The following is a 25,733-nucleotide window of genomic DNA, read 5'->3' as shown; positions in this document are numbered from 1 at the left end:
TTTTTTGTTAGGCCATTAGGGTGACCTACATCGTGCTAGAGTGGTTCGAAAAATGGCAATTTTCGTCATTTTTTGCAAAAACCACTTTTTTTCGAAAAATCATATCTCCGAGCCATTTCATCCGATTTTAGCTGTCTTAGACGCAAAAAAAGGTGATGAGTTTGTCTATTTGAGAAAAATAGTAAGAAGTTCCAAAAATCTAACTCAACTATTGAAAAAGTCGTATGAAAACTCAAAATGGCGTTTTGACTGTGTCTGGACCAAAGAGCCTATGTCTGCAAATATTTTTATCGGATTCCTCGGAAAATTTCACATAATATATCAAAAAATTGGCGCTGTCGAACCGTACGTTTCCAAGACATGATTTTTTGAAAATAAAAAATGAGTTTTTCGACGCGCCACGCGCAAAAGCAGGAAAATGACGAAATCGGCAAAAAAATCAACTTTTTTCACTAAAACTGCGATAACTTCAAAATTTCAGCGATGTACCTATACCTATCGATCTTTTCGAAAACATTTTTTTCAAAATTTTTAAACCAAGACTAACATTTTAAAAAGGCGTAATATTGAATGTTTGGCTCTTTGAAATGTTAGTCTTGATTTGAAAATTCCAAAAATATTTTTTTCGAAAAGATCGGAAAATTTCACAATTGTTTCATATATTAACAATGAAAATCGGACCATTACTTGCTGAGATATCGACAATAAAAAATGGTGGGTTGTTTGGGTGAGACTTAGAAAACATCAATTTTCCTGTTTTTAAACCTTTGCATTGCAATATCTCAGCAACTAATTTCACTGAAATACTTTTTGATTGCAAATTTAATTTTACATCGAAAAATGAAGTTGAAATTTTTTTGCGACCAATATTTCGATTTTTTGAAAAAAATCAGTATTGATTAAAAAAATCATAATTCGGTCAAAGATTTTTTGCCCATTCTGGAAATTTCTGAAAAGTTGGCATTTTATGTCCCCTAAAACATATCAAAAAATAAAAAAATTAAAAATAGTGTTTTTTTGCAAATCAGGTTTTAGTGATAAAAAGGTAAATAAAAAATCACCAAATTTTTGTTACAGTGTATCATTTTTTTCAGTGTAGTCTGTATCCATACCTACAACTTTGCCCAAGACACCAAATCGATCAAAAAATTCCTTCAAAAGATACAGATTTTTGAGTTTTCATACATCATTGTTGTATGGACACTGTCAAATTAGTATGGAAAATTTTATGGACAAACTAATGATGCAAAATGGCTTCTTTAGGCATACCGAAGGCACCAAAAAAGTTTCAGTCGAATAAAAAAATACAAAAACTAAAATTGAAGAAAAAAGACCGATTTCGTAGAGAACTGCTCAGTTTAATGACTGAGTAAAACAAAGCCGACCGCGAACTTTTTCGACTCAGCGACTGAGCGACAAAATGCAATCGGTCTCTCTGAACCATTCGCTTTACTACCTGTTTAAAGTTAGAGGGAGAGCAAAGAGAGAGTATTCTGTAACGATTGCTGTGGAAGCGACTAACGGTAGAAAACGGTCAGAGCAGTGTCGCTTTCAATTTGAGGTCGCGAGTGAATGACTCGTTTTGGAGCAATCAGTACCCTTGTTGCCGACCTTATATTCGACTTTCGCCCTTATGAAATGCATCTTGGGTTTTAAGATATTTAAAGAAGTATAGTTTCTAATATCTCTGTAAAAATAGGATTGCTGAAACGTAAATCTTGTTATTCAAAATGCAGCAAAATTTCACAAAATTGAGCTCATCATTTTACTGTCATGAATATTTTGTGTCAGGGGGTTAAATTTTGTACCTTAAACAACTACAATTTTTTAAGTAATTTTCCTGTACACAATCATTGTTGCAAACACACATTTTGTGTTACTTTTAGGCAGAATTTAAGTACCGTGAAATTGCCGTGAAAATCCAATGTTATTAAATTTGCATGCCACGTAATTCCAAAATTATTGCCGTGAAAATCACTAGCCCTATTTATGACTCATCGGAAAGTTCATCCAAATACCTTTCACAAAGTACAAAAGATGTGTCACAAAGTAATTTGCATCTAAATTGTCAACATTCTGTCTAGGAAAAGATTTAAAAATTTAACTGAAATAATCATAAATTTAAGCAGGGTTGCCAGTGTTTCCATATACTTTTTTGAATTGATTTTTTTCTCAAATATGTTTTTTAAAAATTCAACATGTTTTAATTTTTTTTTCAGAATTTTGAAAGTCTGTAAACATTAGATCTAAGCATCGATAAAAGAACCTAATCTTCGAAATAAAAAGAAACAAAATTGAACATTCAGACTATCCCAAAAAAAGACTCCTCCTTACAAAGAATGACCTACTGAAACACCAGTGACGCGCTCTATCCATCATCATCACCACCGTCACCGTGGTCATTGTCCTTCTTGGGACAGACGGAAGGAAGTACAGGCACACACAAACACACCATTGTCACACACCGAAATCCTGTGACGCCACGGCGGAAGCCTCTTTGCCTGGTCCGAAATTATGCCATGACCTCTCCTGCTAATGCTGCGCTGAACTAACGAATACCAAGCTCGTATCACTGGTTCGGTGTTACTGGGCTTAGTCCTGCTTCCAACGAAGTGGAGTAGGGTGGTCCGAATATTTTTTTTTGTAGAGAATTGATGTTTTAAAATTGAAACTTACTTAAGACAAGTTTGAAGATAAATTGAAAAAAATCCAGTCAAGGCGGTATTACACTACGGGACAAGACTTGCACGTGCAAGGAACCACCCTACCGCCCATTGCATGCAATATATTCAGATGAGTATGCTCTTTTGACCGTTCTGTAGTACGATTTTTTTTCCTCGTTTAGATTTTTTCCCTCCCAAGCTGAGATCAGATTACATTACGTAATCGCATCCCCCGACGATGGATGGATGATGGTCTTTCGCTCGAACACAGCCGGTCGGTCATCGCTGGACAAAGACGTGGACACGTGGTGCAGCACCGTGGTCACGTGGGAGGACGAGTGACACATTCACTTTGGGTTCGGTGTTTGTTGATGTGTGTGTGTGTGTGAGTTGAGTTTTTCTTCTTTTTTTTTGTTGTTGCTCTTTGTCACTCGAATCCTGTGATGGAGCACGATTTATGGCGATTTTCGTGACAGGCTACAACGCCCCCCAAAACAGAAGTATAGGTACTATGTGTCGGGGAAGCTTAGTGCAATGACGGAGGTAATTTGTTTGGAATCTGGGCTACGGGATTACATTTGTTGGGGGGGAAGAAGTGAGCTTTTTTGTGTGGACAAGATCATTTTTCAAGCTATTCCAATTGAAGTTTGCTGTTACAGATTGACGTCAAGGTTGTTAATCGGTAAAATTATCGTCGATAGTATTACCGTCTGACGGTAATGATAATGGTTATTGCTAAAATTAAAAATATAAAAATTAAAATTTCAAGCCATTTGAATAAAAAAAAGTGTTTAAAAATTCATTTTAAACCTGCTCAGTTTTTTTGCAATCATTAGTTTTCATAATATCGAAGTATTGACGATTATTTTTTTTCGCCAAAAAAAACTTTTTGCAGTACAACGGAATTTTACAAAAAAAAAAAACAAAATAGTTTTGATGGATCCCAGACATGCTAAATTTGATTTTTAACGCAGGAAAATGCATCGGACGACTTTGAAGGGAAGGGGAAGGGGCGACATAAACTTTGAAAAATATTTGCAACGGCCCAAAATATTTTTGTTAAATGCTAAAATTTTCACATAATACCGAATTTTTCGAAAGTACAGTCATCCCACATATTCGGAACACTTTTATGATAATTAATCAATAGCATGCCAAAAGTGGCGTTTCTGTCGAACTTACTATTTTTAGAACCTTTATTTGGACATTATCTTGCTATGTCACTAGTAAAAGTAGAACTTCTTAAACAAAAAACTTCATTCCAAGACTATTTTGCCCAGAGCAGCAAAACACTGCCTCCAAATGGCCTGTTTCATAATTGTGAGATGTTTTTGTGCCTCCCACAATTGTGGAACACCTAAATTTAACTGATATTTTCACAAAAATGTTATCAAACCATGTATAAAACATCGCTAAGCTTGAGTTTCTTTGGTTTCAGTGTGTGAAGTCATTATTTGATAATAAATATGTACTCCTGGAGAGATCCAAAGTTTGTTTACATTCCTAAGAAAAAAGTGTTCCGAATTTGTGGATTTCAAGGGTCAAAGTAATTTTTCGAAATCTTCATATAAAAGTTAAAATTTGCAAATGTTTGAAACAGCATTCGAAAGATCGCAAGAAAAGCTTTCTATTGAAGGTAAAAGCGAATCATTAAGTTCAATTATCGATTTGCTATGATTTTTTTAACATTGGCCGATCTGGAAACCGTTCCGAATATGTGGGATGACTGTACTCAAATTTGCATAATTTGCAATATGGGTATCAAACGAGTTGAAATTTTCAATGTTTTTTTCCTTCAATTTATAAGATTTTTTTGAAAATATAAAAATGTTCACAAATTACCATTTTTTTTTTTTGAAAAAACTAAAATTTTCAAAATTTACAGAATGGTTTATTGAACAAATTGAAATTTCGTATACTTTTTTTTAATTTATAAGAGATATTGTTTTAAATACTAAAATTTTCACAAATCACCGTATTTTTTTTTTTCAAAATACTCAAACGAAGCTTAATTTGGAATTCTTTTGCTCGTTGCATTGGAGTTTTTTTTTAGCTCTAAAATTTTAACAAATTATCGTGTTTTTTCGAAGTTACTCAAATTTTCATAACATGTAATTTAGTTATCAAATTAACAGAAATTTTTTAAACTTTTCAATTGATTTGTGTGTTTTTTTTAAATACTATTATTTTCTTAAATAACCGTATTTAAAAAAAAATACTCAGATTTTCATAATATGCAATATGGGTATCAAACGAATCAAAATTTTGCATGCTTCATACATACCTCGGGAGAGTTTTCAAAAAGCCGTAAGAGCCATTGGTAAACAAAGCCCTTTTTGCATTCAAATTGTATACGCTTCATATCAAATAAAATTGTGTGTCGTTTGATACCCATATGGCATATTTTAAAAATTTTAGTATTTAAAAAAAATACGGTGATTTGTGAAAATTCTAGTGTTTTCAAAAAAAATCTAATAAACTGAAAAAAGCATATATAATTTCTGTTTGTTTGATACCAATATTACATAATAGGAAAATTTGAGTATTTTCGAAAGAGTACGGTAATTTGTGAAACAAAAACCCCTATTAATGTGAAAAAGCAAATTTCCAACTAAATATTGGTTCTTTTGAAATTTAATAGTTTTTCAAAAATTATTCTTAGTGTAAGCATTAAAAGTTTAACATGATATTGTTGAATTAATAGATTTAGAAAGATTTTGAAAATGAGTTATCGTCCATTATCGACGATAGAACTATCGATATCAGCCTCGATAATTTTATCGTTAAAAACCATGATTGACATACACAACTGTTAACATTTATTTGAGGAGGATTAATCCAAAATATTGTTCTAATGACCAAAATTTATGATTTTATGATTTTATGATTTTATGATTTTATGATTTTATGATTTTATGATTTTATGATTTTATGATTTTATGATTTTATGATTTTATGATTTTATGATTTTATGATTTTATGATTTTATGATTTTATGATTTTATGATTTTATGATTTTATGATTTTATGATTTTATGATTTTATGATTTTATGATTTTATGATTTTATGATTTTATGATTTTATGATTTTATGATTTTATGATTTTATGATTTTATGATTTTATGATTTTATGATTTTATGATTTTATGATTTTATGATTTTATGATTTTATGATTTTATGATTTTATGATTTTATGATTTTATGATTTTATGATTAAATGATTTTATGATTTTATGATTAAATGATTTAATGATTTTATGATTTTATGATTTTATGATTTTATGATTTTATGATTTTATGATTTTATGATTTTATGATTTTATGATTTTATGATTTTATGATTTTATGATTTTATGATTTTATGATTTTATGATTTTATGATTTTATGATTTTATGATTTTATGATTTTATGATTTTATGATTTCATGATTTTATGATTTTATGATTTTATGATTAAATGATTTTATGATTTTATGATTTTAAGATTTTATGATTTTATGATTTTATGATTTTATGATTTTATGATTTTATGATTTTATGATTTTATGATTTTATGATTTTATGATTTTATGATTTTATGATTTTATGATTTTATGATTTTATGATTTTATGATTTTATGATTTTATGATTTTATGATTTTATGATTTTATGATTTTATGATTTTATGATTTCATGATTTTATGATTTTATGATTTTATGATTTTATGATTTTATGATTTTATGATTAAATGATTTTATGATTTTATGATTTTATGATTTTATGATTTTATGATTTTATGATTTTATGATTTTATGATTTTATGATTTTATGATTTTATGATTTTATGATTTTATGATTTTATGATTTTATGATTTTATGATTTTATGATTTTATGATTTTATGATTTTATGATTTTATGATTTTATGATTTTATGATTTTATGATTCTATGATTTTATGATTTTATGATTTTATGATTTTATGATTTTATGATTCTATGATTTTATGATTTTATGATTTTATTATTAAGACTGTGAATGAAAATTTAGAATGACGATTCGAATTCGAATAAGGATGAGATCTTTTTGAGAATTTTTTTAGAAACTTGCAAACAAGTCTCGTCAAAACTCATAACAGTTCTCGCTGAAATAATTTCCACAGAGCATTTCTTTCACAAAGCAACATTCCCACTACAACATATCACGAGCGCTTCACAAACAGCTTTTCCAGCTCTGAATTAGGGAGATGGATTTTCATTTGACTTCCGGATTTTCTCAGAAATTTAATCCGTGTGGAAACCAAACTGCGCCAGTCAGTCAGTCAGTGGGTGAAAGCGAGGGAAATATTTATTTGCACTGCCAATTCTGCGCCTTTTGCAAACGTTTTTGAAGTTGCTTCGGAGGGGAAGGCGGGAAAAACCTCTTTTTTTGTTGGAAAAAGCAACCACTACTGCCGAGTTGGGAATGAAATTGGATATTTGCTGAGAAGTTTTCAACTTTTGATTTGCTCATGAGGAAGGCAATAAGAATACCGCAAATGTTTTTTTAGTGTGGTTTTCGCTATTTAAAGAGTTTTGGGAATTGTGACAAATAATTTACAATTTTATTCCTTGTCAAGAAAATTCGAGGAAAGGGTCCCCACTCGTCTAACAACAGGTTTTCCAGGTCGAATGATTTCCCAGCTTTTCCTGCCTTTTCATTTTTTTTCCGGCGAACGTGACAATCCTTCAAAGCATCCGATTGCATTTTACCCTTGGTTTGGGAACCATGATTTTTTTTTGTTCGATGTGTTTGCCCTTTCCAGACTGAAAACATAAAACAATATTCCAGCTGAGGGCAACAAGCACACACACACACTCACACGCGAGCAAAATCTTGCCAATATAAACATCTATGCAACAAAAGCAACAAACAAACATTGAGGAGGTGGGAGGAAATAATTTTCATGCAAAGCCCCTCCGATTGCCATACAGGAAAGAGGTTAAAAAAATGCACTGAAAAATTCGTAATTGTAATCGTTTTTGAATAATTTTTAACTCTATCGTAAAAAAGAAACGAAAAGCAAAATTTCCACCTGATTTTTTCCCTCAGTGCACTTTTATTCTCTACGACCAAGTGGAGCTCCAGCTGCAGCATGGAGCATTTATGGTTTTCAATCCGGGCTTGGATGGTGAGGTGTGGTTGGTGCACAGTTATTGGGGATTCCAGTCCCACCAGCTACCTCCCGCCTGCAGGGGGTAGTGAATATTTATTTTCACCAAACATCCTCCATTTCCTTCGAACCTCCCCGTTCAGTAAAAAGTGCTTCCGTTGGGACGGGAGCGACAGAATGCAGCTGCAGCAACGAACGGGGTTGGCCCGGCTCATAGACTCCATCGGTTACATTATTTATTCTATCCATAACCCTCTGGCAGCTTGGGAGGAAGGGAAAAGTGCACTCAGAAAAAAAATATTGATTTTTTTTTTTCAAAGATAATTCAGTGAAATTGAAATGAAAGTTATTGAAAAATGCAAGGATGTTATATTACATTAAGAGAATTTTCATTAATATTGTTGGCAAAAAAAAAGATAATTTAAAATGATTATTTATGTTTGTATCTGGATTTTTCTGATTAAATAAAGCAAAAAAAAAAAACAATTCCAGCCAGCTAACCCTCTACAAGCCTCTTGGCGGGCTTCGATCTAAATATTCGCCAAAAATCATTCTTCAAACAATCTACGATCTTTAAAAAGCATTGGGAAGAAGATATCTAAAAAATTTAGAAAAATTATGGGTTGGAAGTTTTACTTGTGTTCTTAAACATGTATTTTCTTTGGTCAACTTTGGCGGTGTCTCTTTCTAACAACTCCTCTATATTATGTGAAAATAAGTATGCAGTAATTTTTGTTATGTACCAGACTAGGGGAGCTGGGGGTAAGACGGCCAGGCGGGGTAAGACGGCCACCCCACTGTTTTAATAAGTATACTAATGAATATTACTAAAATGTTCAGCAATACTGTTCCTCATGCTAAATAATGCATATGGAGTCACCTTTGCCAGAAATATTGTTTGAAATAGTATAAAAATAGCTCAAAATAAACAAATAATTTTTGAACTTGAAACTGGATGTAATTTTCATGAATTACAACTTAGGCATTTTTGTTAAATAACAATATGTTTTTCTGTCTTCAAATATTTTTTTATGTTAAATTGAAGTTTTCCCTAGATTATGTCCCTCGAAAAAGTTCAAAAAAATGCGATGAACTGTTTACAAAAAATGTTTAAAAAAATAATTTATTTGGGGGCAAGACGGCCACCTCCTCCGGGGGTAAGACGGCCACCTGTAATTTGTTGATTTTATTTGATATAGGTTATATTTTTGACGGTTTTTGACTATTAGGACATATTGTTAGATAAAGGAAAAGCATTTTCAATAAAACTGTCCATTTTTAATCAAAATGCTGTTAACTACCGTTTTGACAACATTCTTTACTGTGATATAGCAAAACTCATTGAATAGTATGAAATCCTATCAAACTTTTCATAAAAATCGCTAATTTAATATTGTTTACATTATTTTGATTTACTTATTCTAATCAAAATACACAAACTATTTTTTTTTTGTATCAAATTGTGTTTGTTTTGTAGTAAAAATTCATAATTTTTTATAAAATGTGGTCGCAATAATATGAAATTCACTGAGCCAAAATATGAAATTTTTTAAACAGCATTTTTCTTCACATTTGAAACCTGATTTTTTCAACCAAAATAGTTATGATGTTCAGAGAAGTCTGTTGAACTAACCATGTAGGTGTTTGGGTGGATTTAGCAAAGCTTTTAAGTTAATTTATAGCATTGGCCGTCTTACCCCGCGTATTTCATATATATACGATTTCAATTATTTTTTTAAAATTGCTGAAAAGTATTGAAGATTGGTTTTTAGACCAACTAATTTATGTCATTTCTATAATGGACTAGTAGTAGAACAATATGTACGTAATTTGAGATCAAAATAATCTGTTGTGTAAATTTTATTAGACTTCTCCCTTAGGGTGGCCGTCTTACCCCCATCTCCCCTATGTCTCTACGGTTTTTTTTCTACAACAGTAGAAAATTTAAATACAAGCAACAATTTTAAAAAGTGACTTTAAAAAACAAGATAAGCAAAAGATACTATCAGAAGCAATCAGAAACTAAACAAGATAAATGCAAATAAAAATACTATAAATGAGCAATTCTCTACCAATCCCGGAAATGGATTTTATTTGTATTTTTTTTTTTTTGGCTCAAACTTTGTGGGGGCCTTCCCTATGACCAAATATGATATTTTGTGTGATTGGTTCATCCATACAAGTCTCCCTACAATTTTGGCTGCTGTCCATACAAAAATGGTATGTAAATATCCAAACAGCTGTAACTTTTGAGTGATTTTTCTGATCAATTTGGTGTCTTCGGCAAAGTTGTAGGTATTGTTGAGGACTTTTGAGAAAAAAATAGGTACACGGAAAAAAATAGCAGATTTTTTTATCAACTGTTTTTTCACTAAAACTCAATTTCCCAAAATACGTATTTTTTTGATTTTCGAGATTTTTTGATATGTTTTAAGGGACAAAAATCCACAACTTTTGAGCCACAGAGAAACATGGTCAAAAAAACTGCCGCCGAGTTATGAATTTTTGAAAAAATAGTGATTTTTGGAAAAAAATCGAAGTTTCATGCAAAAACAAGTTTGACATTATTTTTTAATGCAAAATTGAATTTGCAATCGAAAAGTACTTTACAGATTTTTTGATAAAGGGCTCCGTTTTCTAGATATAGCCACCGAAAGTTTGATTTTAGCGAAATATTTGCAGTTTTTCAATTTTATGACCATGAGTGACCATTTCTAAAAATATATTTTTGAAAAGTTCAGAAAATTTGCTATAAAATTGTCTAAGAGACAAGATGAATACTGGTTGCTGAGAAACAGCGGCTTAAAGAAAAAGAAACACGAAAATTGAAGTTTTCTAAGTCTCACCCAAACAGCCCACCATTTTCTAATGACGATATCTCAGCAATTAATGGTCCGATTTTCAATGTTAACACATGAAACAATCGTGAAATTTTCCGATCTTTTCGAAAAAAATATTTTGAATAATTTTAAATCAAGACTAACATTTTAAAAGGGCCAAACATTGAATATTACTAACATTTAAAAAGGTTGTGATGGCGCACGATTTATAGAGCCATTTTTCATCAAATTCGTGAAGTTTAAAATAATTTTTTTTTAGAAAATCCATAGACCATTGACGGGGGTGACATTGATAGATTAAAGCTTTTTTGCCCAATGAAAAGTAAAAATTAAATACTAATGGAATAGTTTTTAACCATACTGAGCCATGCTAAATCTAAAAAAATAAAAGTTTTAAAAATTTGTAAAAGATGATTATGAAAACATAGATGTCATATTTTTTTCAATGTTCATGATTTTAAATCGATTCGAATAAACTGAACTTAACTAAAATAAATCTTTTTAGACATAAATTCACCTCAAGTTTGATTTAGAAAGAATTGTGCAATTTGCTCATGTCTTAAAATATTTTTTCTTCAAAAAATTCAGATACTTTCCTAAAATTTGTCTAAGTAATTTCCGAGATTGGATAAAAATGTTATTAAGGCCGTTGCAAATATTTTTCAAAGTTCAAAGTTTTTGGGAAAGCAAAAAAATGAAAAAAAGTGTAAAAATTGAAATTATGAGCCATGGTTTCCACATTTTAATGAAAAAAGTGTTTTAAAATGCATTGTACACTTGTCCAGTTGTTTTGCTATCATTAGTTTCCAAAATATCTAAGTATTGAAGAAAATTTTATTTTTTTGCGAAAAATAAATTTTTTGCGGTGCTGTACATTGGATGTTCATAACAATTCTAAACATTTTTAAACAAGCCCAAACATGCTAAATATGATTATCAATGCAGAAAAATGCATTCTAGATTGTTTTCAGTTGATTAGACTTCTATTTTCCTGGAAATTTTGATTTTTTTAATTTGTTTTGCCCCCTGATTTTTCAGACCAATTTTGAAGGGGGGGGGGGGGCGACATAAAATTTGAAAATATTTGCAACGGCTTTAAATGCATTAAAAAAGAACAATTTTTTTTAAAACTTCGATATTTCAGAGATTTTTGGAAGTAATTAATGGTTCGATGGCTTTATGCTCTCTTTTACTATCTGGAAAGGCATCTCAACCATCATAGTGCAAAAAATTACATTATAGATTATCGACAAACAAGACCAATAGGCAAATTTTTAGGATCATATCAACACAGGTTATTGGAAAAGATGTCGAATTTTCATTCTTGCATTTCATTATTCTTAATTTAGTTTTGATTGCATTGCATGAAAATGAGATAGTTTTTTCCAACGTAAAACTTGAATGGATATTTTTCGTTTTATTATTTGTGTTATTTTTCAAATCATTTTTAAGACCACAAATTGAATTGCTTTGCACACGAATCAAAATGAAAAAAAAAATGTTCCTAAAATTGCAAAATATTTAATTAGAGTCATGACAAATAACTGGTGAGGTGTTCCTAAAAATATGGACGAATATATTTTAAAGAATAATCTTTTTTAACCCTTTCAGGCCTGAATTTTTCTGAGCTGTGTTAATCTACAATTTTGGTACCAGTAGTTCATTTTTTCCATGAGTAAACAGAAACAGGCAAAAAAAGTTACATTTCATTATTGGACGTTCTGGGTCCTCCAAAGTGTCCTGGAATATAGATCTTGGAGTCTACCGCCGTAACAACACGATTCTACCAAGATTCCGATTATGGTTCATATTCAGTGATGTCCCTGGGACCCTTTGGCAACAATATGAGCTATGTGGATCACTTTTGGGATGTTCTGGGTCCTCCAAAGTGTCCTGGAATATAGATGTTGGAGTCTACCGCCGTAACAACACGATTCTACCAAGATTCCGATTATGGTTCATATTCAGTGATGTCCTTGGGACCCTTTGGCAACAATATGAGCTATGTGAATCACTTTTGGGATGTTCTGGGTCCTCCAAAGTGTCCTGGAATACAGATCTTGAAGTATACCTCCGTAACAACACGATGGTACCAAGTTTCCGATCATGGTTCATATGCAGTGATGTCCCTGGGACCCTTTGGCAACACTATGAGCTATGTGGATCTCTTTTGGGATGATCTGGGTCCTCCAAAGTGTCCTGAAATACAGATCTTGGAGTCTACCGCCGTAACAACACGATTCTACCAAGTTTCCGATTATGGTTCATATTCAGTGATGTCCCTGGGACCCTTTGGCAACACTATGAGCTATGTGGATCACTTTTGGGATGGTCTGGGTCCTCCAAAGTGTCCTGAAATACAGATCTTGGAGTATACCGCCGTAACAACACGATTCTACCAAGTTTCCAATTATGGTTCATATTCAGTGATGTCCCTGGGACCCATTGAAAACACTATGAGCTATGTGGATCACTTTTGGGATGTTCTGGGTCCTTCAAAGTGTCCTGGAATACAGATCTTGGAGTCTACCGCCGTAACAACACGATTCTACCAAGTTTCCGATCATGGTTCATATTCAGTGATGTCCCTGGGACCCTTTGGCAACACTATGAGCTATGCGGATCACTTTTGGGATGGTCTGGGTCCTCCAAAGTTTCCTGGAATACAGATCTTGGAGTCTACCGCCGTAACAACACGATTCTACCAAGTTTCCGATTATGGTTCATATTCAGTGATGTCCCTGAGACCCTTTGGCAACACTATGAGCTATGTGGATCACTTTTGGGATGGTCTGGGTCCTCCAAAGTGTCCTGGAATACAGATCTTGGAGTATACCTCCGTAACAACACGATTCTACCAAGTTTCCAATTATGGTTCATATTCAGTGATGTCCCTGGGACCCATTGAAAACACTATGAGCTATGTGGATCACTTTTGGGATGTTCTGGGTCCTCCAAAGTGTCCTGGAATACAGATCTTGGAGTCTACCGTCGTAACAACACGATTCTACCAAGTTTCCAATTATGGTTCATATTCAGTTATGTCCCTGGGACCCATTGGAAACACTATGAGCTATGTGGATCACTTTTGGGATGATCTGGGTCCTCCAAAGTGTCCTGAAATACAGTTCTTGGAGTCTAGTAATGCTAAAGGGTGCCAGCTCTTGGCGGGTTTCGCTTTGTAAGCGAAAGGATGGCTTGAATCCCATTTGTCGAGGCAAAAGGGGTAGGTGGCTGTCGAGGGAGGATTTTGACTGCAGCGTTAGTTGGATTTGTTCAAGTCATAAACCTCCCAAAACCCAACACATTCAATCTCTCGAACGATCTGTGGGCGGCTGAATCTGAGCATTGAAAAACTCTGTGGCAATACACGGAGGAATGCCTCAACTGCAACTCAGGCAAAATTCGAGCTGAAAATTGAGCTATATGATCGGTATCGAACTATATATGGGTCAAAAAATATACGAGGTTTCCCCTCAATCTCACTTATCTCCACGTTCGCGGATTGGTTTCTCGTGTACGTCAAAGGGTCTCAGGGACATCACTGAATATGAACCATAATCGGAAACTTGGTAGAATCATGTTGTTACGGTGGGAAAATCCAAGATCTGTATTCCTGGATATTTTGGATGACCCAGACCATCCCAAAAGTGATCCACATAGCTCATAGTGTTGCCAAAGGGTCCCAGGGACATCACTGCATATGAACCATGATCGGAAACTTGGTAGAATCGTGTTGTTACGGCGGTAGACTCCAAGATCTGTATTCCAGGACACTTTGGAGGACCCAGAACATCCCAAAAGTGATCCACATAGCTCCGAGTGTTGCCAAAGGGTCCCAGGGACATCACTGAATACGAACCATAATCGGAAACTTGGTAGAATCGTGTTGTTACGGCGGTAGACTCCAAGATCTGTATTCCAGGACACTTTGGAGGACCCAGAACATCCCAAAGTGATCCACATAGCTCATAGTGTTGCCAAAGGTCCCAGGGACATCACTGAATATGAACCATAATCGGAAACTTGGTAGAATCGTGTTGTTACGGCGGTAGACTCCAAGATCTGTATTTCAGGACACTTTGGAGGACCCAGATCATCCCAAAAGTGACCCACATAGCTCAGAGGGTTGCCAAAGGGTCCCAGGGACATCACTGAATATGAACCATAATCAAACCTGGTAGAATCGTGTTGTTACGGCGGTAGACTCCAAGATCTGTATTCCAGGACACTTTGGAGGACCCAACACATCCCAAAAGTGATCCACATAGCTCATGGTGTTGCCAAAGGGTCCCAGGGACATCACTGAATATGAACCATAATCGGAAACTTGGTAGAATCGTGTTGTTACGGCGGTATACTCCAAGATCTGTATTCCAGGACACTTTGGAGGACCCAGATCATCCCAAAAGTGATCCACATAGCTCATAGTGTTGCCAAAGGGTCCCAGGGACATCACTGAAAATGAACCATAATCGGAAACTTGGTAGAATCATGTTGTTACGGCGGTAGACTCCAAGATCTGTATTCCAGGACACTTTGGAGGACCTAGACCATCCCAAAAGAGATCCACATAGCTCATAGTGTTGCCAAAGGGTCCCAGGGACATCACTGAATATGAACCGTGATCGGAAACTTGGTAGAATCGTGTTGTTACGGCGGTAGACTCCAAGATCTGTATTCCAGGACACTTTGGAGGACCCAACACATCCCAAAAGTGATCCACATAGCTCATAGTGTTGCCAAAGGGTCCCAGGGACATCACTGAATATGAACCATAATCGGAAACTTGGTAGAATCGTGTTGTTACGGCGGTAGACTCCAAGATCTGTATTTCAGGACACTTTGGAGGACCCAGATCATCCCAAAAGTGACCCACATAGCTCAGAGGGTTGCCAAAGGGTCCCAGGGACATCACTGAATATGAACCATAATCGGAAACCTGGTAGAATCGTGTTGTTACGGCGGTAGACTCCAAGATCTGTATTCCAGGACACTTTGGAGGACCCAACACATCCCAAAAGTGATCCACATAGCTCATGGTGTTGCCAAAGGGTCCCAGGGACATCACTGAATATGAACCATAATCGGAAACTTGGTAGAATCGTGTTGTTACGGCGGTATACTCCAAGATCTGTATTCCAGGACACTTTGGAGGACCCAGATCATCCCAAAAGTGATCCACATAGCTCATAGTGTTGCCAAAGGGTCCCAGGGACATCACTGAAAATGAACCATAATCGGAAACTTGGTAGAATCGTGTTGTTACGGCGGTAGACTCCAAGATCTGTATTCCAGGACACTTTGGAGGACCTAGACCATCCCAAAAGAGATCCACATAGCTCATAGTGTTGCCAAAGGGTCCCAGGGACATCACTGAATATGAACCGTGATCGGAAACTTGGTAGAATCGTGTTGTTACGGCGGTAGACTCCAAGATCTGTATTCCAGGACACTTTGGAGGACCCAGACCATCCCAAAAGTGATCCACATAGCTCATGGTGTTGCCAAAGGGTCCCAGGGACATCACTGAATGTGAACCATAATCGGAAACTTGGTAGAATCGTGTTGTTACGGCGGTAGACTCCAAGATCTGTATTTCAGGACACTTTGGAGGACCCAGATCATCCCAAAAGTGACCCACATAGCTCATAGTGTTTCCAAAGGGTCCCAGGGACATCACTGAATATGAACCATAATCGGAAACTTGGTAGAATCGTGTTGTTACGGCGGTAGACTCCAAGATCTGTATTCCAGGACACTTTGGAGGACCTAGATCATCCCAAAGAGATCCAAAGGGATCGAAGTGGTCCCAAATGGTCGTGAGGATGTGACTGGTAATAACTAAACTTCATTTGCCTTGAAAAATCGTTGTAAACCTGAATTATCTTCAACATTTTCTGAAGTTTCCAAATTTCAGGTTTTCAGGATGTTCTAGGTCGTCAAAAAGGCCATTAACAACCACTCAAACATTTTTTCCTAGGTAGAGAAACTCATAAATTACAACTTTGCTGAACAATGTTACATGTTTTGAGCACTGTGTGATTTTATACAACCGAATTTCGGTATGGGTCATATATGACCCATCAGGCCTGAAAGGGTTAAACGGCGGATAGTTCAGCAATCAAAAATTTGTTTTTAACATTAAATCAACTGTTTCACAATCTTAAGGATTAAAAAGGATTTTTTTTTGTTTTTTAATTATTTTGTTCCGATTTGCCTTTAGTGAGCTTATTCTTAGTACCTATTTGGTGATTTTTAAAACGCCATCAAAATTATGATTTCTTCAAAAAAAAAACACCTTTTTTCATATTTTAAACGTCAATTAGAACAACTTTCAACCAAAAACTTAATTCTTTTTGATTTATGTATTTCTTCTTGAATTTTCAGTATTGTTTTTATTTTTCTTTATGTTTTGTTTCAGCATGTTTTAGATAGTATTGCACCTTTTTCATAAACTTTAATTAAATATGTTGCCTGTAGGGAGTTTTCATATTTATCAGGATTTTTTTTTAATTTTTACTGAGTTTTATTAAAACCCTAATTTTTGAAAAAGAGATTTCTTCTGACCAATTTTTTAAGATCAAAGCCCGTCTAGAGGTGGGGTTAGGATGTAGAGGAGCAATCAAATTATTGCTCTGATTCCTTTCTTATTTCATATTGTTTTACAGCAAAATTGTGATAAATGAGCAAAAAGCAAAGTAGATTGAACTATTAGAAAATGTTGAAAAACAAACTAAAGGCTTCATAAATTATGTAGACTAGGTCCTAAATAACAAAAACAAAAACATATTTAATGTAATGTATCATAAGATTTTTTTTCGCCAGTGCATTTTGCATAAAAATTACTCTTTGCTCTATTCCATCAACAACCATGTAAGCAAGATCAAATAAACACACACACACTAACAGTTGTTTCAATTTGCTCTCTCTCTTTTTTCGCAAACCCATTTTCGATTAAAGTTTCATGCAACGTTTTTATATTGTTTCAAAACCCCGTTTACATCCACGCTATCTCGGTCGCACATTACTCAAAAATTATTATTGAAACAAATTTACCCACCCCACCCCGAAAACTTTGTGTGATATCCAAAGCAGATGCGGGAAAATGTAACGAATTGGTTTTAACCTCTTTTTTTTTTCTTTTTGGTACATTGCCCGTTCCCCACTATTTGCACTCCACGCGTGAGTACACGTGTCACAATATTGCATTTTTGCTCCATAAATTAAACAAATATGCAAATATGGAAGAATACGGGTTTGGGTGCATTACAGCGAGTAACGAGCAGCAGCAGGAATGGTGTGTATGAAATTTAAATTGAGCACTTTGCCGTGTTGGACACGGTGCGAGAGAAATAAATAAAATGGATACATTTGTCAAAAAAGAGCAGCCAGCTTGGTTGGTTGGTCCCGACGATCCCGCAGAGATTATCTCTTGTTAACATTCATCACGTTTTTTTGTGTGATGAGGAAAAATTGTGATGTTTTTTTTTCTGATTGATTGTAATTCATGAATTTATTTTGGATGCAAAGCTAATGGTTTTGTTTAAGCCTTGATGATGAATCGCCATCTATCATTTATCATCTGTCAGCTGCCATCTCTCATCTCTCATCTCTCATCTCTCATCTCTCATCTCTCATCTCTCATCTCTCATCTCTCATCTCTCATCTCTCATCTCTCATCTCTCATCTCTCATCTCTCATCTCTCATCTCTCATCTCTCATCTCTCATCTCTCATCTCTCATCTCTCATCTCTCATCTCTCATCTCATCTCTCATCTCTCATCTCTCATCTCTCATCTCTCATCTCTCATCTCTCATCTCATCTCTCATCTCATCTCTCATCTCTCATCTCTCATCTCTCATCTCTCATCTCTCATCTCTCATCTCTCATCTCTCATCTCTCATCTCTCATCTCTCATCTCTCATCTCTCATCTCTCATCTATCATCTCTCATCTTTCGATTCTTTTCTGTAAAAAAAATGTGAGAATGTCAAAAACTCATTTATCCAACATAAATTCCATCTTCGCTCGTCCAATTTCAACTCGTCCCACTGAACTGTCAATTCTCATCCCGTCCAACTTTCCCAAATACATGAAAACGAAATGAAAACCGACATTCCGGGAACAGTGGGAAACCACACACCCCCTTAGTCGTTCCCTTCAAAGCCCACCACCGGACATCACAAGTTTCGCAAAAAGATCGACCTCAAGCTCTGTGGTTCAATGAGAAAATCTCGAAATCGTTTAACAAGCACCGACCGCTCAAAACTCATCCAGAGAGAGAGCATTGCGGTTGTGGTCCAGATCCCGGCATGTTTTGCCATCAACATCAAGAGAGATGAATAAAAAAAACACAGGGAAAATTGAATCATTCCTTGTAAAGTTGTCGGAGACCCTGCTGCAGGACTCGGTTGAGGGATTAGCATTTTCTTAGCAGGTTGTGTTGGGAGGAGTGTGGGATGGATTTTTTGCCCGTTTTTCAACCATGCTGGGTTTCAATCCTCCCATCAAGGATTAACCACTCGAACACGTACCGAACGAGCCAAGGTAATTCCGGGACAGTGTTTGCAGGAAAACAGGGCAGTCAGTGATGGAAAACTTTAGTGTACAATAGGATAAGAAAAACTTAAATTTTTTGGAAAATCTTAAGATATTCCCCGTGACTTGTTTCTTTTGATAAAAATAAATAAATGTGCCATTTTTGAACAAAATCGGTTAAGGTTCACAGAAAAAAAATCATGGTAATATTACATCTGGGCAGGGGTACATCTTTTATGTCAGAAAAATGTGTAATTTTACCTCTGAAAATGAGTAGTTTTACCGCTTTTCAGGTGTAATGTCACTTTTTCAGTCTAAATTGTGGTAAAATTACACCATAAAAGAGGTTATATTTAACCTTCCAAAATTACACCTTCCAAATTTATATTATTTTTTACTGTGTTTAAGGGCCACTATCGGTCGTTGAAGTTTGTATGGGGAAATTAGCAAAACTTGCAAAAATTTCAAAATTCCACGACAAGGTGGCGTGAAAAATGTTGGATCATTGTCAAGTGTGAGTTTCTTATATAATATTTTATGACAAACAACTTTGTCGACGACCGCAAAACGATCCGAGTTCACCCTGACGAGTCATTAGCGATTTAAAAAAGACGTTTTTGTATGAAAATATTTTATTTCACAAACTTTTACGATTTATAGCAACCCTTAAACCTTAACCGATTAAGCTCCAAATTGAATCGAGCCACGGAGTATCCCTGACGACGTTTTTTTTTATTTTCACTCTAGTGTACAACTTGCAACAAAAACATCCAATTAATATGTCATATGAGATAGATAGATATACCATGAAAACTTCAAAAATGACACTAATTATCCGATTTGAACAATGTCCAGAAAGCTCACAAAATTATATCATTGAAACGAAGATCGTTTCACTTCAATTTTAATTTTCAAGTGTGAAAACAGATCAAATATCCTGAAACTCTCCTTTCAGGTTTCAATGCTTGATTGCAATGGACATAGTTCTTGAAAACTTGTCAGTTAACGCTTCGATTTCGTCAAGGTATGATAGATAGGCTCTCTGAACAAGCTCCTATCGACAGAATTGAATTTCAGTGAAATTACTGCCAATAAATACAGTTGTAAATTTCGAGTATAAATGCTATAAAAATATTGTAATATTGTAATATTGTAATTCAGAGAACCCTATCATACTTTGACGAAACTGAAGCGTTTACAGACATCAATTTCAAAGAGTATCAATAAATTTGATAATCTGGCAACCCTGTAAAGAAACATCGTCACATATGTCTGATTAATCGAATATTGGTGTAAAATTGTTTTCATCCGTACTACTGTACATTGTTGAACCATCTTTCCTGTTTACTGTTTCATTTGAAGGTCGGGCAACCATCTTTTAAGATATTACCACTTGATCAAGATTTAAAAATGGGAAGAATATGGATATTTGAAATAGTTCTTGTAAATTTTGAAATAATGACAAGGTTTGAGGGAGTAAAAGTGGAATGCTATAGTGATATGCTATTGATTGAATTGGACAATTTCTCATAAATCTCAAAATACATCAATTTAAACGAAAATTCCCATTAAAGTTTAATTAAATATTCACATAGTTTTCGATAATATATTCAACTCGTTTATTTAATCAAATATTTGTTCAAATTTTGCAGAAAATGAGAGATCTAAAAAAATCTTTTAAAATCTGATATATTATTATTCTTGCTAACAATTTAATAATCGCATAACTGGGTCCTATATAATGTTTCCAGCCCTTTCAAAATGTAAGCTGTAATCTGAAATACATTGTACATTTTAGCTGTTTTTTAAGCAGCATTTCAACATTTTCTAAAATTACGTCTAATGTTTCAGAAATACTTAAACTAAACAAATAATTGATTTCCAATTTTAGTCGAATATCAACACTCTAGAAAAATAGTTTCTAAAAAAGTAGAGTCTGCCTAAAATGAAATTAAAAAAAGAGAACCAAATTATTAATGCTGGGAAATTTTGCCTATTTTCCTTATTTAGTAATCCAAAAAACCCAATTACTTAATAAGTAGGCTTAGTGATTTTTCACGCTCGAAAATTGCAAATTTCACGGGGACCTCAATTTTAAAACACCAAATTTCATGCAAATTTCACGGAACGTGAAAAATGTTAAAATAACTCTGAAAATTTTATGTTTGAATCACAGAAACTACTTTTCATGCTTCTTCAATAAACAAAAAAATCTTTCATAAATTTGAACGTGACACAAAAAAATTCTCCTAATTTTCAAAACAGATTCCACCTACTTTATGGATGGGCTATAAATATATTTTAAAATAAAATGTAGGGCATGCGTATTCTCATTTATTGAACTGCTTTTTTCAATATTCGACATTTAAAGTTAAGAAGTTTTCAATGATTTGCTTCATTTGATTGAATTTCATATCAAATCAGGATTTAACAATCCTGTTTAACAAAAATGAATGAAATAATTTGATTTTTTTTGCAGACATTAAGTAAATAAACATTTTTTAAAGGTGTTTATCTCCCTTTCCTAAATTTAAATTTTAAATCAATAGTAAAAAATAGTATAATTTGTAACGAAATCAAAATTTTTATACAAAATGAATACAATAACAAAAAAGCAGTATTTTTAATCTTTCACGTGAATTATCCACCCAAATAATCAAATATCTTAAACAATCAACAGGACTCAGAAAAATCAGTTAAATTTTTAAAAGTTTATTTCAAAGCTTTCATTTTATTTTTCATAAAACAAATCATGATTTTTTTAATTTCATAAGAAACTTTACCTTTCAAATAAAATAGCAGTAAAATTGTTATTACAGCGAATGAAAATATTAGTAAACTTAGTAAGTTTCTAAAAACGCTGAAAAATCTGAACAATTCTTCAAATGTTTCATATCAAGCTTTTCAATTGAAAACTAATAAAATTTACTTAAATAATCTGTATGAATGAAATATTTATTATTTTGCTATTTTGAAAAACAAACATGATTTGAAGAAATTGATAAATTTCACGAATTTCACCCCGTCCACGAAATCATCAAAAATCACTAACCCTATGTCAGTAATTGAAAAAGGGTATTCACTCGTTTAATTTTACAGTAGCTTATAAGATTATGTTTATTCCTATTTGAGTTAGATAAATCGTTTTCAGAAAAATCGTTACAGTTTCACACAAACATAAAATTTCGCGGAAAAATCCAAGTTTCACGGATTTCACGCTGTCCGCGAAATCGTTAAATTTCACTAACCCTTTTAATAAGGAATAGGGGCTAAATTCCTAACATAAAGAAATTTTGTACATTTTTTTTTATTTCAGTGTGAATTTGAAAAATGGCTTTGATTTCTGCATCTTTACAACTTCTGCTCAAGAGGTTTAGAAACATTAAATTTTTCTTTGAAAAATCTAAAAAGGGTCAGATGGCAAAACATATACATTGAAAACTCTAAAAACAAACATTTCGAAAATAAATAAAAACATTTTTGAGGAAAAATTTACTTTATTAATAGCATAATCATCCCAAAATAATATAAATATTGATAATTGAAAAAAAAAAATGTTGGAAAAGGTTAACCTTCTTCTGCCAAATTTTTGATACTGAATATTAAAAAAAAACCCATACTTCTCTGGTGATTTTTTTTTTTAGTTTTTCGCATCTTTTGATACAAATTTAAGTCATTGAATTCACGAAAAAGTGAGTCAAAACATTATCTAGGACAAAATGAAAACAAAATAAAGAGGATATTAGTCCAAAATACGGCCAATGTTGAGCCCAGAACAATATTATTATTTTTCAAAACACTCACAAAGTTATTTGAAACAAGGCCATATCATCAAACACAAAATTAAAAACAAAAAACAAAAAAAGGTTTACTTACTAATACTTTTTAAAAATTCCAAAGTGGCTTAAAATTTGATTTTTGGCGATTTTTTAGTGCAAACAAGTTTTAGTTTGAGTGTTAAATAGAAAATTGGTCTAACTTTTTTCGCAATCATTTTTATGAATGATTTTCAAATCTTTGCTTTTTATATACACAGCAAAAAATCCGATGGTAAAATCGCATGCAAAAGCATGCACTTCACCTTCGTCAAAATAAACACTTAATTGTACACACTGCATCTACATTTTTTTGCAAACACAAAAAAAGGTTGCAACCAACGGGATTCAAACCCAGCACCAACAGTAAGGACTGGCGCCTTAGCCCACTCGACCATCAGACCGATGAAAAGCTGTAGGGATAAACGCATATATCAGCATGACATTTTGGTCAAGTAGGTTTCCCATACTGATGGGCTACATATTTCAGGGTGTAAAATCACATAAAATTGCATAAAATAATGCAATATTTATATTACATCCATGCCTTTTACACGCAGCTGGATTACAGTCATCCGTCATATTCGGAACAGTTTACAGATCGGCCAATGTTAACAAAATCATAGTAAATCGATAATTGAACTTAATGATTCGCTATTACCTTCATTTCAAAGCTTTTCTTGCGATCTTTCGAATGCTGTATCGAACAACTGCAAATTTTAACTTTTATATCAAGTTTTTGAAGAAAAACTTTGACCCTTGAAATCCACAAATTCGGAACACTTTTTTTTACGGATGTAAACAAACTTTGGATCTCTCCAGGAGTACAGATTTGTAACAAAATAATGACTTCACACACTGCAACCAGTGAAACTCATGCTTAGTAATGTTTTATCCATGGTCTGATAACTTTTTTTTTTGTGAAAATATCACATCACTCAATCATGAAACAGGCAATTTGGAGGCAGTGTTCTGCTGCTCAGGATTAAATAGTCTTGAAATGAAGTTTTTCGTTCAAAAAGTACTACTTTTACTAGTGAAATAGGAAGAAAATGTTCAAATGAAGGTCGTAAAAATAGTAGGGTCGAGAGAAAAGCTGCATTTGGCATGCTATTGACAAATTATCACAAAAGTGTTCCGAATTTGTGGGTGTTCCGAATATGTGGGATGACTGTACTACTTTTTTAGCTGTGTACAGCTACATCGGTGTTGATCCAGCTAATTTTACAGCTGCAAGATAGCCGAGATGGTTGGGGCGCGGACATGGTATTCTGAATATTAGACAGATAAACAACAGATAGACGTTTTTTGAGGTGTGCAAAATTTAAATAATTTTTCTTTTGTACATGCTTTTTGTGAACACGTTTTCTCATACAACACTACATACTTTTGCTCACAAAGGTGATGTGCATGCTTTTGCATGCGATTTTCCACAGAAATTTTTTACTGTGTACAGTCCAGACTCGATTATCCAAATGCAATGGACATATTTCTCTTCAAATAATCGAATCACATTTGTTTTCGTTTTTTAGTTTTGATTGTGTCCAGCCAAAATAATGCTTAACAAGTATTTGAAAAGATGTATTTGGTAATTTAATACGCAAACAACTATTTCAATTTGACTGAAATGGGGACGCAGAACTCAAATTTGATGTTTAAGGCAAGAAAATAAAAAAAAAAATATGAAAATATTTTTTTTCGTGATTCGATTATCCGAAGTCTTACACAAACCTTCAGAAAATCGAAACTTTCTATAATCGAGGGTTTTGTCAATCTCTTGCTTCTTGCGTTGAGTTGAGTAATTGAATGATATCCATGTAACTTTTTAACTAAAATATAAGGCCAAATCTAATAGAACAATGTGTCCTAATTCATCGATTAATGGCATTACCATTTTATTTGCAAAACAATTAAATTCTAATAAAAAAACTAGAAAGTTTTTACAGCATTTAAAATATATAAGAAAAGTTAGTGAGATAAACCCCAATTAAAGCACATTTACAAAAATATACTAGATATGAAATGTATAAAGCATTTCTGGAGTTTTTTTTTTTTTTTTTTTTTTTTGAAAAGGTTTAATAAACCAAATTTTCAGTTTTTGCATTTTGGGTGTTTTTTAACTCCCCTAACTCAAGGCGGTTTCAAAAACACCAAAAAGCAGAAACTGGAAAATTGGTTTATTGGACCTTTTCAAAAAAAACTCCAGATTTTGATTTTTTAATTAATTTATGTTTGAAAAAGGTTTTTTTTAATTTACTGATAAAGACAATTTTAAAATTGTCAGAATTTAAAAATATACATCAATTATACTTTCTTGTTTACTGCTTGCCGCCCTACAAATAAACCAGTAAATTCCAATGTTTTGCCCCTCCACCCACGAAACCCCGGCCAAACCAATCTCCTCGTGTCACACCTACCTTGTAGTAGTGGAAGAAGTCCGATCCTGTCCGGTGGCGGTGGCGGTGGTGACTGTCCTGATGGCGGCACTAGTCAGAACGGTGTTGGAAAACTAACGTAGAATAGACGACCTACCTGGAACAAGAGAAAGAAAAAAAAAAGAGGGAACACTTTTAGAAAAGTGAGCAAGTGTTTCAGCAGAGAGGCCTTTCGCCGGAAATTAAACTTTCGCCCAATCGAAATTAAATCTTGAGAGAAGATGTTCTGTGGAAGTCACTTTAAGGTGGAGTGCCACCCAAGTTGATGCTGTTCGCGGAACTGTGAATTGACTCCTAATGATATCG

General features: G+C 33.6%; 2 protein-coding genes across 2 annotated transcripts in view; one reads left to right on the top strand and one right to left on the bottom strand.

Moving 5' to 3' along the window:
- LOC119770929 (uncharacterized protein MAL13P1.336-like) overlaps positions 1-3,005 on the top strand; it is a 36,433-nt gene extending 33,428 nt beyond the window's left edge. Inside the window, exon 4 of the mRNA XM_038266468.1 lies at positions 2,935-3,005. Within this exon, the coding sequence (XP_038122396.1) occupies positions 2,935-3,005 (71 nt within the window). The remainder of the gene's footprint in view (positions 1-2,934) is intronic.
- LOC6049292 overlaps positions 1-25,476 on the bottom strand; it is a 290,210-nt gene extending 264,734 nt beyond the window's left edge. Inside the window, exon 1 of the mRNA XM_038248307.1 lies at positions 25,410-25,476. The gene's annotated coding sequence lies outside the window, so the exon portion shown is untranslated. The remainder of the gene's footprint in view (positions 1-25,409) is intronic.
- Positions 25,477-25,733: the final 257 nt, after the last annotated feature.

This window comes from Culex quinquefasciatus, chromosome 1, assembly GCF_015732765.1.
Source record: "Culex quinquefasciatus strain JHB chromosome 1, VPISU_Cqui_1.0_pri_paternal, whole genome shotgun sequence".
Lineage (NCBI taxonomy): Eukaryota > Metazoa > Arthropoda > Insecta > Diptera > Culicidae > Culex > Culex quinquefasciatus.
Note: the sequence above shows the minus strand (reverse complement) of the source record. Positions and strands in the feature narration are given on the sequence as shown.